The following is a 16,505-nucleotide window of genomic DNA, read 5'->3' as shown; positions in this document are numbered from 1 at the left end:
GGAAGTTTCCTTAAAGGCGCAATGTCCTGAACGCAGGCTCAGAATTTTGGAGCTCCAAGTGAACCTTATCAATTACCTGATGGAGCGCGTATTTAACAGAGGGAAGGATCTCATCCTCCAGGCTCATCTCTCCTGCTCAGTTACTCTCAGCCCCTATTTGGAGCTGAAGGAAAAGGCATGGATTTCAGTCCACATGTTCCTCTTTGGGGGACTTGCGGGGATTGATAAGGTAGGGCAGGTCTCCGGCTTGCCCCTTTTAAAAAGCCGACCAGCAGCTTTTGCCAAGTCACTGGCTTCATTTCACTTTTTGCCCATCCCCCGCTCTAGACTCTGATTGGCCCCTGGGGAAGGAGCAGCCTGCTCATTGGTCTCCACCTTCGAATCCCTTCCCTAAGTAGGGCTGAGTCAGTGAAGAGCTTTGGAGGGCGGGACTGAATGGGGGTTAATCAGAGGATGCGATTGCTGACCATTTGCACTTTGGCATGGCCCATCCCCTAATTTCTGACCAGAAGCCCTCCCTCTACCCTAAGGTGAGGACTGTGCTATGAATCTTTTGTTAGAAAGCTACCTCTTGGGAGGCTCTGGGGGCTCTTCTGGGACTGGGAAGAGACATCCAAGCAAAAAAGCCTCCTGTGGTTAGGAAGAGCCCCCAGGAGGAGTGGGCTGGGCGAGGTGAGCACCCTCCCTCCTCCAAAAACCCTGGAGAGCTCTCCAACGGCAGTCTCTGCTGCCCTGGGGGCTGATGCTCTGCCCACTCCTGCTCCTTGGTCCGCTCCACCTTTCCTTAAAGAGCTATAGCGTCCCGCAGAGGCCGGCGAGTCAGTTTGGGGAATGTCTAAAAGAAGCACTCACGGCCCCAACAAGGAGGGGCTGTCGCCCTTTAAGGACTTCCCTGGGCTGGATTCCGAGCTCAGTTTAAAAATGCCAACTCACAGAGCGCGCTGGGTTCTGGGAACGACGGTGTCAGGCTGAGAACTACACGGACCAGCATGCATTGCAAACGCAGACGCCGTGACTTTCGCCTGCTCTTTAGGACTCTCGTTTGACGTAGCGCTTTTCTAAGCGGGTCGCTGACGCGGAGGGCTGGGCCACACCTGTCCGTCTATTGGCCGGCTCGTCAGTGGGTGGGCGTGGCTTCGTGCAATTCCGCCCGGCAAAAGGGTGGCCTCCTTGCCAATCAGAGCCAGGGCGCCCGGAGAGGCGGGACCAGGGCGAGGCCCCGTCGGCCCCCGGGTGGGCGTGGCCACGTTGCCCAGCAGTGGGCGGTGATTGGCCCCGGACGGTGCATTCGCAGCTCGTGCGTCACGACGCCGCCAGCTGATCGGAGCCTGGAGCCGGTGTGTGCTGGGTGCCGAGAAGAGACAGCGCCGCCGGCCGTGGGGAGCGGACGCAGTGATTTGCTCCCCTTCGTGCAGCAACCCCCACACCCAGCACCAGGTGGGTGTGAGCTGGCGACCCGGTCACGCAGCGGGGAGCCGCGGTAACGGGATGGAGGGTGAAAGTGGGGTCCGGGCGGCCACACCCAGCCCTTCCGGGAGGAGAAGGGGCGGCGGGGGCAGGGGCGCCTCGGGGAGAGGGGCCTGGACTGGCCGGGTTAGTGTGTCAGGAGCTATGAGGAAAGAGTCTGGAACGGGAGTCGTGGCGGAAGGGCTGGCGGAGTGGCGGGGGGCGGGGGGAGAGCCGAGGGGCCGGAGGGCCGGGGGCGGCTCACCCGGCGGCCCCCGGTCTGAGGATACAGGGGCCGGCCATCTAGCCTGGGGAGGGTCTGGACCCCCCGAGCGGGCGGCGAGGAGGTGCTTTGCCTCTGCCAGCGTTCACTGGGTCAGGGCCGGTTCAGCGCCAGTTCAGCGCCCTGGCAGGGAAGGGGTCGCTGGGCGGGCCGGCCCCTCCTCTCGTTCTCTCCAGGGGATGTTATGTAAGGGGGGAGGGGAGAGGAGTAGGGGGCGGCGGTGCCGGGGCCTTATGCAACCCAAAGGTTAGGGTTTCACCGCGGTTGGGCGGGGGGAAGAGGGCAAGCGGAGGGCCTGGAAACTCTAACCCCCGCTCCCCAGACTAACTGGCCGTCTTGGGCCGAGAGAAGGTCACCTCTGCACCTCCCCCCAGCCTGTCCGGTTGTGAGGCCCCTAGCCCAGGCCTGGCCCTGACTGCCTGGGAAGCCGGCTGGCTGGGTGGGGCGCCTGGGTTAGTCATCACTGGGCTGCCTCTCTCCCCACCTCTCGGCCAACTCTTGGCCCCTCCCCATGGCCTCCGGCGAGGCTGTCGCCCCCACCTCCCTCCGGCCCTGGTTCCAGCCTCCAACTCCTTTGGCCTGTCATCCTGGCTGTCAGACTGGGCTAGGAGCTGTCAGAGTGCCAGAGGGTTGATGGAGCAGCTGGTCAGAGGGTCAGTGCCCTGGGCCCACCCCGCCCTGCAGCCAAGGGCACCTGCTTGGCACAGACTCTCAGCAGCTGCTGAGTCCTCTGGGTTGAACAGAGCTATCTCAGACAGAGGAAGGTCGGACGGAGTTGGACTGGTCACCCAGGGGAAGGAAGATACACAAAGTTCATGCCTCCCAAGAGGGTTTCGGAATTTGAACCGCACCCCGTATCCCCCAATCTTTCTTACCCTCTGAGTATAGAAATTCCAAGGCAAGACCGCCTTGGCCCCTCAGCCTGGCGTGGGCCATGCCCTTGGACTGAGTGTCAGCACGGACCCGCCCTCCCCAGCTCACATCCCCCGAGCCTGCCACGCCCCCAGCCCCCTCCCTGGGCCATGCTGCAGGGCCCGGCTTTTCCTGCTGATTCATGCGTTGGAACTGTGGGGGCGGGGCTTGGAACTTGGAACAAAGTTCAGACATGGAGGGGCCGGCAGACAGCCTGGAATTCATACCAGATGTACCCGGAATGCGCAAGCGGAATGCCTGGCATCTGAGAGTCCTGGGGAAGCTGCCCAGCCACCCTGCCCATACCTCCCTCCCCTCCAGCCTGTGGTCCCCTGCCCGCCCCTCACAGCCCCGGCCTCCCTGCCGATACCTCCCTCCTCTCCAGCCTGTGGTCCCCTGCCCGCCCCTCACAGGCCCAGCCACCCTGCCCATACCTCCCTCCTCTCCAGCCTGTGGTCCCCTGTCCGCCCCTCACAGCCCCGGGGGCCTCTGCTGACCTTCTTTCAAACGCTAGGCCTCCTCCCTTCCTCACTCTTCCCCAATCCAGGCCCCCAGAACTCTCCTTCCAGCTGAACTCCCTGGGAACAAGTCAGTTGGGCTGATCACTGAACTCACATTTCTGGACCTGAGGTACCACACTTCTAGTACCTGCGTGCTGGTGGGGTGTGTCCAGGGTCCCGGGCCCCGCCCTGTCTGAATGCTGAGGAGGCTGGGCCCCCAGGGGCCGCTAGGGCAGGGGAGGGTGAGAGCAGGACTGGGTTTCTCTAGACTCCAGTTCTGGAAAGAAGAGCAAGGGAAGTCTGTTTACAGCCGCCTCTTGCTGCTCAGCGAGGTTAACAGCTTCTGCAGGCCCAGATCAGAGCTGCAGCCCTGCATTAGAATCTCAGAGGTCTACTGGGGAGGACCCTGATGGCCAGCCAGTGGGTCAGCGTTGCAGCAACATGCCCTGCTCAGATCTTTCCCATTTTCCCTCCCTTTCCCTTAGGAGCCTGTTCCTCTCACGCCCTCACCTGGCTGAGCCGCAGTAGTTCTTCAGTGGCAAGCTTTATGTCCTGACCCAGCTAAAGCTGCCAGTTGAAGAACTGTTGCCCTCTGCCCCTGGCTTCGAGGAGGAGGAGCAGCTGCTTTCCCCATCATCTGGAAGGTGACAGAAATGGGCTGGGAAGGTCCGAACAGCAGGGTGGATGATACGTTCTGGGCAAGTTGGAGAGCCTTTGCCCAGATTGGCCCAGCAAGGAGCGGTTTTAGATTAGAGACACTGGCTGGATTGAGGAGTAGAAGGCTCAAACAACCCAAGGTTAGTTGGTCTTTGTGTGACAGTGGGAAGAAGTGGAGAGAACACTCTGTCTCCCCGACTTCCTTCTTGACCCTCCTTCCGTATCTTTCATTCTTCCCCACTGGCCTTTCCAGATGAGGTCCAAAAGTAAGCTCACTCTTCAGGGAAAAGTGATACTAAACCCGGGTGTGAGGAGTCATCCTTCTGCTCTTACTTTTCCCTGCATTTCCTTAGGCTGGCCCAGACTCTAGATTCCTGGGCACTTACCTAGATCTGAGACCCTTAGACCTCCTGTCTCAGTTTCTCCACCTGTGAGATGGGCAGTCACACAGATGAGTGTGCATGAGGGAATCAGAAGCCCATCTGGGTTGACTCAGAACCCGGGCTCTCCCCCTGCCGTGGGTGGAAACAAAACACCTTTTCACAGAAGCTGTTGTCCCTCCCCCATCCCTGATACCATCACCCAGGAGCTGGGCGGGGGAGCGGGAAGCTGGAGGAGGGGGTTAGAGTTAGACCAATGCGAGGAGCTAATAAGAGCTCGCCTCTCCGTGACTTCCCCCCATGCAAGGGTGGCCCAAGGCTTCCCCTGATATCCGAAGCAGGACAGCAGCCCCTTGGTGGGATTCTAACTGCCGCTACTCTGTTTCTTTCCTCACTTTGCTTTCTAAGGTGGTATGTGATCCCCAGCTCAGGCCTGTGCAGACAGGAAATTCTCCCCTGCAGCAAGTAGGGGAGGTGGGTTGTGGGATGTGACCTCCTTCTGGATATCAGGCAGTGAGTGTAAACCTGCCACCTCCAGCCCTGATCCATTCTCACCTAGCGGCTACAGGAAGCTGTGTCTGTTCGATTTGGTGGGAGGAGATGTGCAGGGAGCTGTATCTTGTCCTCTGCTTGTGAAAAACTCAAGGATGTGGAGAAGAGTAGACCGTGGAACCCTGCCCTTCTGCAGCCAAGCTGAGGGGCAGGATGCGTGTGGGACAGTGGTAGAGAAGCAGGGGATAGACTCATAGGCTGCAACAAAGGTCACTCTGTCTCTGGACACTGCCTCCGTACTTTCTCCTTGCTTCACTGGCCACAGCATCTCCCTCCAGCCCTCGCTATGTGCCTCTGCCATCTTCACCCATCATGGAGCAGAGGTGAGGAGAGGCAGCCTGGGAATATGGAGACCAGTGAAGGACCAGGCCTGGAGAGCACAGGGTCCTACCTGGGCATCCAGCAGAGGAGCCCCTAAAGGCCAGGAGCACCCCAAGAGGAGGGAGGACAGCCAGCCTCCATTGACGGCGAGCCTCCAGCCCTCTCCTACTTTGCTCACCATTTCTCTCCAGGCTTTCTGCCTCCGAGATGTGGCACCATAGTGCGGTGCCCTGTGGCTTCACCACCCTACTTCCACCTCCGCCCAGCCTGTAATGTTTATATAAGCAGCCTCAAGGACCAAGAACCATCTGCGAAAGGACACACACAGGAAATTCATAAAAGAAATCTGAATGGATAAAACCATGAAAAAAGTATGCTTCATTAGTGATTAAAGAAAGGCAAATAGAGCTGGAAGCATTTTTCCCTTAGCAAACCATAACAGAAAAAAATAAGACCCAATATTGGCAAAGAGACTACTGAAAAAACATTCCCATACATTGCGTGTGGGAGTATACATCGGTGCAGGCTTCCTGGATGACAGTTGGGTGATATGTGTCATGTGGCCTAAAAGCCTCCATGTCATTTGACCTACGAATTCTATCTTTGGGAATTTATCCTAAGAAAATACTTAAGGATTTAGTTAGTGATAAGATGTTCATGCCAGCATTGCAATGGAGAAAAATGGGAAGCAATGGTTTGGTTGGGAATTTATTCCTTTTCTGCTGTAACGAAAGTTTGCAATAGGGGATTGCTTAAGTAAATTATTGTATCTCCATCCAGATGGTGGAGTACCGCGCAGACATTAAAAGTCATGTAAAAGAACATCTGACTGAAAGAAAAATGCTCCTTGAATATTAAAAGGTTGTAAAAATAGTGCATGTTATGTGATTTCAATTTTGTTTTTTAAAATATGGGTGTATACTTGTATACGTAGAGCAGATAAAAAAGACGGAAGGCATACTAAAAAATGTCGAGTGGTTATCTTTCTATGGTGGAACAAAGTCACTGTAATTTTCACCTTTGGTTTTTCTGTAATTTCCAAATTTTCTACATTTTGTATTTCATATAATAAATATAATTTAAGAGATCGGTGTTATTATTTAAACCTTTGGAGAAGTGGGGGTAGAAGAATGAAGGGAAGACCTCAGCTTTTTGGTGAGAAGGTTTGGTTGGGGCACCTCTTGGTTTATGAACTTAATTCTTTGAAGTAGCTGGAATCCTCCCTCTCAGCCTGCAGGAAACAGCTCTGAATTGCTGACTGTCTGCCAGCTGAAGAGGTGGAGTGGAGTAAGGTGGAAGGAAAGCAGTGCAAACCTGGGGCTCTTCAGGTGGTGAGGGGCTGGGGGAGGCTCTTCCTCTTAAGGCTGGAGGGTTCCGGAATCCTAACCGCCCTGCTACTGAGAGCAGGACAGGTCTGTTTTTCTCTTCTGACTCTGTCCCAGCCTTGAAGGGACCCTGTGTTACCTTTCCTTGCCCTCGGATTGAAGATATTCTACCCACCCAACGGGTACCAAGCCCTTGGGGAAGGAAGTGCTTTTCAAGACTGGGGGCCAGCGATTCCCTTTTGCGTCCTCTTCCTAATGAGGCTCCTCCGTAGGGCCGAAAACAATGCTGGGGGTCGGGGCGGGGCCCAGTGGGTCGCTTCTCCAACATGGGGGCTCCTGGGGGTTGTGGGGGAGGGGGAGCAGAACCGCTGGAATTACAGGTTTGCCGGGATATGGTAAAGGCCTGGAAACCTCAGGAGACAGAAGGGGTGGCTCCAAGAAAGTGGGGCACCCCGTCCCCACCACGGACGCGGGGAGGGAAGTGGGGGCGGCGGCCAGGCTCGGGCAGGTACGAGTGGGCTGCGCTAGCCTCTGCCTTGCAGGGTGTGGCGGTGGGTGGTGATGACGCTCAGCAGGTGAAAGTCGCGGGAGCCGGGAAGAGGAGGTCAAGGTTCGTGGGTGGGGCCCGGGAGTGTCAGGTGAGGTTAGAGTGGAGACCCAGGTCTGCAACTCCAGCGCTTCAGGACGCTTGGAGCTGGGGAGGATCCCTATTGGCGAACATCCCGGAGGCCCCCCGAGCTCCAGGGCATGGTCTGCTGCCCGGAGCCCCCGAACCGCTCCCCCGGCTGGAGCAAGACGCAATCGGTGGCCAAGGCTCCGGGGGCGGCGGCCCCGCGGCTGCTCCAATCACCGCACAGGCGAGGGACTGGGCGTGGACGAACGGGGAAAAGTTCCTGCTGATCCCGAAGGCGGGGCGGGGAGGGGAGCCGGGGCCCCGGGGAGGGGAGCCGGGGCCCCAGCCCTGCCTGGAAGCGGGTTCCCAGTCCCGGCCGAGAGCGCGGGCACCGAGGGGACCGACCCGGATCCCCGGCACCACCCCAACCGCCGGGCCATGGCGCCCACGGGGCTCCTGGTGGCTGGCGCCTCCTTCCTCGCGTTCCGGGGGCTGCACTGGGGGCTGCGGCGGCTGCCCACGCCGGAATCGACCGCTCGGGACCGCTGGCAGTGGTGGAACCTCTGCGTCTCCCTGGCGCACAGCCTGCTCTCGGGGACCGGGGCGCTGCTCGGGTGCGGGCTTGGGGGCTCGAGGCGCACCGGGCGAGGGCGAGGGGTGGGAGGCTGAGGCCCGGAGACCCGCCGGGCGTCTCCAGAGCTGAGACTGGGGTGGGGGTGCGCACAGGGAGACTGCGGCCGGGGCCTCGAGAGGCTGACCATGCCCCCCCATGTCCCCACCCCATGCCCCCAGCCTGTCACTGTACCCTCAGATGGCCGCCGACCCCATCCATGGCCACCCGCGCTGGGCTCTGGTGCTGGTGGCTGCGTCTGTGGGTGAGTCTGCAGGGAAGGTTGGGCCGGTGGTGGGGATGGGGCGGGGGGCAGCTTCTGCTGTCCTTCGAGGTCCATTCCCCGCCCCCATGGGGGTTAAACGTTCCCGAAGGCTTTACCGAGGGAAAACTAAGAACTGGGAGAGGGGCAGGGCGGGGGGGCTGGAAATCCTCTCTAAGCTGCCCGGGCTCTGGAGCAGCCTAACCCCTACCCCCATGCCCACAGGTTACTTCCTGGCAGACGGAGCTGACCTGCTGTGGAACCAGACCTTGGGCAAGACCTGGGATCTTCTCTGTCATCATTTGGTGGTGAGACTCTGAGGGGAGAAGCCAGACAGGAAGGGAGGAGGGGAGCCCTGTCCAGCCCTAGGTTCCCAGTCTCTCCTCATTCTTTTCTTTTTTTTTTTTTTTTTTTTTTTTTTGAGACGGAGTCTCACTCTGTCACCCAGGCTGGAGTCCAGTGGTTCGGCCTCTGTTCACTACAACCTTCGCCTCCTGGGTTCAAGCAATTCTCCTGCCTCAGCCTCCCACGTAGCTGGGATTACAGGCACCCGCCACCACGCCCAAGTAATTTTTTGTATTTTTAGTAAAGACGGGGTTTCTCCATGTTGGCCAGGCTGGTCTCGAACTTCTGACCTCAGGTGATCCGCCCACTTCAGCCTCCCAAAGTGCTGGGATTACAAGCATGAGCCACTGCCCCCGGCCCTCTCTTCATTTTTCTGTCCTATAATTTCCCACAGTCTCTGCCCCCAGCTGGTGCTTGGCTCCCAGTCTTAGGCTGAGTTAGGGGGAGGAGGTGGCTGCTGGCCACAGCTGGGGAGTCCAGATACCCCCCAGGCCAGGGCACCTACCATGCCAGGGCACCCACCATACAAGGGCACCCACCATGCCAGGGCACCCACCATGTGAGCCTAAGGAGTTTGGGTGCCCCCACAGGTGTCCAGCTGATCACAGAAATGTGGAATATGGAGCTTTTCTGAGAAGGGGGTGTCCTGGTATAGGGTGTGGGTATGGAGCATGAAAGCCCTAGGCCGGGCACGGTGGCTTACACCTATAATCTCAGCACATTGGGAGGCCGAGGCGGGTGGATCACGAGGTCAGGAGATCGAGACCATCCTGACTAACACAGTGAAACCCCGTCTCTACTAAAAATACAAAAATTACCTGGGTGTGGTGGCGCGCACCGGTAGTCCCAGCTACTCCGGAAGCTGAGGCAGGAGAATTGCTTGAACCCAGGAGGCAGAGGTTGTAGTGAGCCAAGATCACACCACTGCACTCCAGCCTGGTGACAGAGTGAGAGTCTGTCTCGAAAAAAAAAAAAAAAAAAGCAAGCAAGCCCAGGAATGGGAAGTTAAGGGGGTATTAGGGGGTGAGACAGCCCCTCCCTGGGCCAAGCCTGGTTCCATCTATGGAAGGGTTGTTTCAAGGCTGCTCAGGGCCCCAGGATAAAGGTAAAAGCATAAAGGTCAGGTGTTTGGAGAGCCCCACAGACTGCGTGGAAGCCTCTTTCTTCAGGCCTGGGTTATTGGGACATGATGGCTGGCAGGTCATGGGGGTCCTCTGACCTGTGACCCTGGCTCCCAGGTGGTGAGCTGCCTCAGCACCGCTGTTCTGTGTGGCCACTACGTGGGCTTCTCCATGGTGTCTCTGCTCCTGGAACTGAACTCTGCCTGCTTGCACCTGCGGAAGCTGCTGTTGCTTTCTCGCCAGGCCCCATCCCTGGCCTTCAGCGTGACCAGCTGGGCCTCCTTGGCCACCCTGGCCCTCTTCCGCCTGGTCCCACTGGGGTGGATGAGTCTGTGGCTGTTCCGGCAGCACCACCAGGTTCCTCTTCCTCTGGTCACCCTGGGTGGAATTGGGCTGGTCACTGTGGGCATCATGAGCATCATATTGGGGATCCGTATTCTGGTCAATGATGTCCTACAGTCTCGACCCCATCCACCCAGCCCTGGCCATGAGAAAACCAGGGGGACCAGGACACGTCGTGACAATGGACCTGTCACCAGGAACAGTTTGACTCTCAGCCTGAAAGACTAGAGAGAAGCCATGGGCCCCTCGCTGGGGGAGGTGGGGCCAGGACAAGGAGATGAGGGTCTTCCATGCACAGTCCCCCATCAGGGTGAGGGCCAGACTTGCTCATCAGAATCTCAGTTTCTCTTCCAGCTAACTCACATCCCTTCCCTTCCTCGGATCTAAGAAGAAATGCTGATGTTGGATGGGTGGGAACCTGGGTTTCTGTTCACTGAAATCTGTCATCAGGTGAGCATCCTTTCCAGCAAATAAACTCAAGAGGTACAGCCAGAGCTATCAGTAAAGGGTGGCAGGAGGCATGCAGCTGGAAGAAACTGCCAGTGGAGACAGAAGCTCTTTGCTTTAACCCAGGGACAGATGGGGGAAGGTGAACTCCCACTAGGATCAGACAGATCTGGTATGGGGCGGGTGGGGACAGAGAGAAAAGAGATCTCACCTATAACCAAATTCTGGCAGTGGGAGGAAGGTAGAGGAGGTGCTATCTGTAGCAGCAGAGATGGACGTGATAGTTGCCAAGAGACAGAACCTGGGCCACAGCAATTGCTGCTGATGTTTCTGGTTCTCAAAGCCACACTCCTGTTTTTCTTTTTCTTTTTTTTTATGAGACGGAATCTCACTCTGTCACCCAGGCTGGAGTGTAGTGGCACGATTTCGGCTCACTGCAACCTCAGCCTCCTGGGTTCAAGTGATTGTCCTGCCTTAGCCTCCCGAGTAGCTGTGACTTCAGGCATGCACCACCAAGCCCAGCTAATTTTTGTATTTTTTGGTGGAGAGGAGGTTTCACCATGTTGCCCAGGCTGGTCTCGAACTCCTGACCTCAAGTAATCCACCTGCCTCGGCCTCCCAGAGTGCTGGGATTACAGACGTGAGAACAGGCGCACACTCCTGTTTTTCTCCTTAACCCTGGTCCTGCTGTGTCTAGCCTTTTATTTTTATTTTTATTTTTAGTATCTTTTGACTTTTCTTTTTCCTTTTCTTTTCTTTTTTTTTTTTTTTTTTGAGACAAGTTCTTGCTCTGTTGCCCAGGATGGAGTGCAGTGGCTTGATCTTGGCTCACTGCAATCTCTGCCTCCCAGGCTCAAGCAATTCTCCTGCCTCCCACCTCAGCCTCCCAAGTAGCTGGGACTACAGGTGCACGCCACTGCACCAGGCTAATTTTTGTATTTTTTTGTAGAGACCAGGTTTTGCCATGTTGCCCAGGCTGGTCTCAAACTTTTGCACTCAAGTGATCCACCCACCTCAGCCTCCCAAAGTGCTGGGATTACAGACGTGAGCCACCGTACCTGGCCCCTTTTGACTTTTCAAAGACAATTCGGATTCTTAGAGGAATGAACACAGGGCTAGGTTTGTCTTCTTAGGACGGCACTGAAGTCTAGAATTACAGAAGGAAAGGTGCCCAGTACAGAGTTTTCCCAGGCCCAGGCTTTCATGGAAGAACAAGGGCAGAGGTAGACTGTGTGAGAGAAGGCTGCAGGAGGATAAAGGAATAGCTGGCCCTCTGGCCGGGCGCAGCAGCTCACGCCTGTAATCCCAGCACTTCGGGAGGCCGAGGCGGGAGGATCACCTGAGGTCAGGAGTTCAAGACCAGCCTGGTCAACATGGTGAAACCCTGTCTCTACTAAAAATACAAAATTAGCCGGGCATGGTGGTGCATGCCTGTAATCCCAGCTACTCAGGAGGCTGAGGCAGGAGAATCGCTTGAACCCAGGAGGCAGAGGTTGCAGTGAGCCGAGGTCGTGCCACTGCACTCCAGCCTGGGCAACAGAGTGAGACTCTTGTCTCTAAAGAAAAAAAAAAGGAAGAGCTGGGACTTTTCTGAGATTCATTCATAAAGTCTTCTTCCTCCCTGCTGCTTCTGCTGCATTTTTTTCTGTTGAACAAGACCCCTTCCTTCCCAGAACATCCAGGTGACGGGAAGTGCCCAGCAGATTAAGTCTGCTGTTCCACTAAACAATGGACTGAGAGAGGCAACCCTTAGCCATCCACAGAAAAGCTACATGGGCAAAAGCAAGAGACAGGAAGATTGTCTTCAAAAAAAAAAAAAAAAAAAAAAACCTTGCTAAGAAGCGGAGGTACAGAAAGATACGAAGAATGACAGAGACAGACATACATAGATTGAGTGATAGATAGAAAGAGAGAAGGATTATTCACATAGAGGTGACAGAGGCAAAGAAGGATGGAGGGCAAAAGAGACAGGCCCTAGCAGAAATATGGAGAAAGGCTGTCATAGATCCTGAGAGACACCAAAGTCACAGAACTGATAAAAGGGTTATAAACAAAAAGGACCAGAAAAATAGAAATAAAGGCCGACAAGAAGAGACCCCAAGGCTGAAAGGCACAGAGAGTCTAGACAGTGAAATAGAGTGAGTGACAAGGAGAAACACCCAGGCTCAGGAGTGATGGAGGAAATACTGGCAGATAGAGAGATCAGAAGAGCAAGAGGAGAGGTGGGAACAGAGAAGAGCGGGGACGAGTCCGGGGAGCTGAGAAGCAGAAGGCGGAGGAGGCAGTCAGTGGGAAGATTCACCGACAGAAGAGACCAGGAGATATGGGGACTTGGAGGCAGGCAGAAAGACAAAGGACAAACAGCTGCAGCGCAAACCCTAAAGACAGAGGCTGACAGTAACCAGTCGGCAGAGACTGGTAGGAAGATAAGGACAAGTCAGAATCAGGGGTGTCAACTGAGATGCAAATATAGGCAAAGGAGCTGACAAAGAGAATCACAGAGAGAAAAAAAGGAGGAGAGCACAGAACAATTTAAATATCCAGGCTGGGCATGGTGGGTCACGCCTGTAATCCCAGCACTTTGGGAGGCCGAGGCAGGCGGATCACGAGGTCAGGAGATGACCATCCTGGCTAACAAGGTGAAACACCATCTGTACTAAAAATACAAAAAATTGGCCGGGCGTGGTGGCAGGCACCCGTAATCCCGGCTACTGAGGAGGCTGAGGCAGGAGAATCGTTTGAACCTGGGAGGCCGAGGTTGTTATAATGAGCCGAGATAGTGCCACTGCACTCCAGCAGGGGTGACAGAGTGAGACTCTGTCTCAAAAAAAAAAAATTGAATATCCAAAGAACAAAGAAGAGGCAGGAACCCAGAAATGAAAAGAGGAGGAAAAATACAGGTGTGAAAAAAAAATGAGAGGGATTGTGAGAAGTCTCCATCATAGAGTCATAAAAACAGGCGCAAAGGATGAAAATAAATCGAGACTGAGGAAAACACAGTTGGAAGGAGCTAAACACAAGCAGAAAATAAGAGCAGAGCATTTAAATGTAATTAGATAAAAACCCAAGAGGCAAAGGTATAGATAGTGAGCTAGAGAAACAATGCAGAATTTTGTCAGAGTCTGTACTTCTAGAAGTCATGTTTGCTGGCTGGGCATGGTGGCTCACGCCTGTAATCCCAGCACTTTGGGAGGCCGAGGTAGGAGGAGTGGTTGAGCTCAGGAGTTCAAGACCAGTCTGGGCAACATACTGAGACCTCCTCTGTACAAAAAAAAAAAATTTTCTTTTTTCTTTCTTTTTTTCTTTTTTTTTTTTTTTTTTTGAGACAGTTTCATTCTTGCTGCCCAGGCTGGAATGCAGTGGCACAATCTTGGCTCACTGCAACCTCCACCTCCTGGACTCAAGTGATTCTCCTGCCTCAGCCTCCCTAGTAGCTGGGATTACAGGTACCCACCACCACACTCGGCTAATTTTTGTGTTTTTAGTAGAGACAGGATTTCACCATATTGGCCAGGCTGGTCTCAAACTCCTGACCTCAGGTGATCCGCCCACCTTGGGCTCCCAAACTACTGGGATTATACGTGTGAGCCAACACACCCGGCCAAAAAAAAATTTTTAATTAAAAAAAAAAGTCATATCTGCAAAACTCAATTTGCCATCTTAACTGAATGCCTTGATTAACAAAAATGTCTGCCTTGAGTTTTTAAAGAAAAAGAAATATGACAAACTCATGTGAGGAATCTATTCCTTAAATATCTGTTGAGGTTGATATGAATTGATTCTAAGTCATACACCTTTTCTTTGGCCACTGGTATACATTCATGATGGTTTGAGTGAGTGTCCCTTTTGGTAATACTTGATAGTGTCTATGAGGCCGGGCGTGGTGGCTCACGCCTGTAATCCCAGCACTTTGGGAGGCCGAGGCAGGTGAAATCCCGTCTCTACTAAAAATACAAAAAATTAGCCGGGCGTGGTGGCAAGCGCCTGTAGTCCCAGCTACTCAGGAGTCTGAGGCAGGAGAATGGCATGAACCCGGGAGGCGGAGCTTGCAGTGAGCCAAGATCGTGCCACTGCACTCCAGCCTGGGTGACAGAGCAAGACTCCGTCTTAAAAAATAAATAAATAGATAGATAGATAGATAGATAGATAGTGTCTATGAAGGCTGCCCAAGAACTTGACCATTAGGGAAACATGGCTGTTTCTGTGGATTAACTAGTCAAGCCCATACAGGAAGAGTGAGGTCAGCTCCCAGGCGGGGCAGGATGTAGTGGACGCTTGGAAGAATTTGGGACCACACACGAATTGCTACCATGGTGAGCCAGTGAAACTTGAGGAAGGCAGGACTGGATTGTGATTACAACTGAGTAAGTAGGCAGAGAATTGGAGTGTGGGCAACATAAAGATGACGTGAATCAAAGAAGAATGGTCAATTAAGACCCTAGAAAAAGGACGTTCAAAAATGCAGAGGTTAAAAAAAAAAAAGCAGAGATTGCCAGATGCTCCATTTGGTAGGAGTCTGCTTAGCAGAGTGGTGCTTCGTCACACTTTACCGTGGCGCAGGGAAATGGTCCTCAAGACGGACTCCATGTCTACCAAGCTACTTGCTAATGATTTCTTTGTCCTCCAGGACAGGGAAGGGGCTTTTCTGGATGGGATACATTGATATTTTATGGCCTTGAAACACTATCCTGATTATAAATTAATAAATTACTATGCAAATAATTGCATTAGGTACATCAATCTCTTATGAGCGTGGTTACTTTGAGTTACTTTTTGGCTCCAATGGTGTCCTGATTTACAATTCAATGCTAGATTGTGGAGGCTTTGCCTTGGGAAAGTTTCCACCCTGACGTGTCCTGATACCCTCTATAATCAAAAAGCAAATCCTGGCTGGGTGCAGTGGCTCATGCCTGTAATCCCAGCACTTTGGGAGGCTGAGGCTGGTGGATCACTTGAGGTCAGGAGTTCAAGACCAGCCTGGCTAACATGGTGAAACCTCATCTCTACTAAAAATATAAAAATTAGCTGGGCGTGGTGGCGGGCGCCTGTAACGCCAGCTACTCGGGAGGCTGAGGCAGGAGAATCATTTGAACTCAGGAGGTGGAGGTTACAGTGAGCTGAGATTGCACCACTGCACTCTAGCCTGGGAGACAGAGCAAGACTCTGTTTCGAAAAAATAAAAAAAGCAAATCCAGTGTCAGGCGAGTTGGTTGATTCCTGTAATTCCAGCACTTTGGGAGGCTGAGGCTTGGGCCCAGGCGTTCAAGACTGCCCTGGGTAACATAGCAAAACCTCATCTTTTTTTTTTTTTTTTTTTTTTTTTCTGAGACAGAGTCTCACTCTGCCACCCAGGCTGGAGTGCAGTGGCTCAATCTCAGCTCGCTGCAGCCTCCACCTCCTGGGTTCATACGTTTCTCATGCCTCAGCCTCCCGAGTAGCTGGGACTACAGGCGTGCACCACCACACCTGGCTAATTTTTGTATTTTTAGTAGAGACGGGGTTTCACCATGTTGGCCAGGCTGGTCTCGAACTCCTGACCTCAAGTGATCCGCCCACCTTGGCCTCCCAAAATGCTGGGATTACAGGCGTGAGCCATCACACCCAGCCGGATTCAGAGTTTAGAATGATTTTCTTTTCTTTCTTTTTTTTCGTTTTTTTTTTGAGATGGAGTCTCGCTCTGTCACCCAGGCTAGAGTGCAGCGGCACGATCTCGGCTCACTGCAAGCTCCGCCTCCCGGGTTCACGCCATTCTCCTGCCTCAGCCTCCCGAGTAGCTGGGACTACAGGCGCCCACCACCACACCCGGCTAATATTTTGTATTTTTACTAGAGACGGGGTTTCACCGTGTTAGCCAGCATGGTCTCGATCTCCTGACCTCGTGATCCGCCCGCCTCGGCCTCCCAAAGTGCTGGGATTACAGGCGTGAGCCACCGCGCCGGGCCTGCAGAATGATTTTCAGTGCCAAAGGTTGAAACCAAAAGAATCTTGTAGCCAAATTAATCCTGAGTCAACAGAAAACTTCATAACTGAACTGTCAAAACTTTATCACATAAAATCTGGATTTTGTTGGGCTGAAAATTAGAAGTCCTCATTTTGCAAAAAACTATGTAAGGGAAGTTACTCTTTAGAGAGGAGCTCTTGTGTTGAAATGAATATTTATTTAGGAGCATCCCTGGCTGAACATTTGTTGTGCCCCTTCCCCATGTCAGGCACCTTTTATTTATTTATTTATTTAATTTTATTTATTTATTTTTGAGACGGAGTTTTGCTCTTGCTGCCCAGGCTGGAGTGCAGTGGCGTGATCTCAGCTCACTGCAACCTCTGCCTTATGATTTCAAGAGATTCTCCTGCCTCAGCCTCCTGAGTAGCAGGGATTACAGGCACCCACC

The 16,505-nt window shown here is 54.0% G+C and overlaps 1 protein-coding gene, 1 long non-coding RNA gene and 1 other non-coding gene across 3 annotated transcripts; all 3 read left to right on the top strand.

Annotated features, from left to right (window-relative positions):
* The first annotated feature begins 1,268 nt into the window (after positions 1-1,268).
* On the top strand, positions 1,269-6,136 carry LOC129527992 (uncharacterized). The gene is made up of 3 exons (XR_008673109.2): positions 1,269-1,437; positions 3,189-3,271; positions 3,627-6,136. It is a non-coding gene; the product is annotated as an uncharacterized lncRNA (long non-coding RNA).
* On the top strand, positions 3,636-3,746 carry MIR22 (microRNA mir-22). Its single transcript, NR_106310.1, has one exon. It is a non-coding gene; the product is annotated as a microRNA mir-22 (primary transcript).
* A 1,087-nt stretch (positions 6,137-7,223) lies between the features above and the next one.
* TLCD2 (TLC domain containing 2) lies at positions 7,224-14,843 on the top strand. The gene is made up of 4 exons (XM_031003172.3): positions 7,224-7,603; positions 7,782-7,864; positions 8,087-8,169; positions 9,445-14,843. Exons 1-4 carry the CDS (start codon positions 7,428-7,430, stop codon positions 9,895-9,897), a joined length of 795 nt encoding a protein of 264 aa, XP_030859032.2. The 5' UTR covers positions 7,224-7,427; the 3' UTR covers positions 9,898-14,843.
* Positions 14,844-16,505: the final 1,662 nt, after the last annotated feature.

The sequence above is a fragment of the Gorilla gorilla genome, chromosome 19 (genome assembly GCF_029281585.2).
Source record: "Gorilla gorilla gorilla isolate KB3781 chromosome 19, NHGRI_mGorGor1-v2.1_pri, whole genome shotgun sequence".
NCBI lineage: Eukaryota > Metazoa > Chordata > Mammalia > Primates > Hominidae > Gorilla > Gorilla gorilla.
Note: the sequence above shows the minus strand (reverse complement) of the source record. Positions and strands in the feature narration are given on the sequence as shown.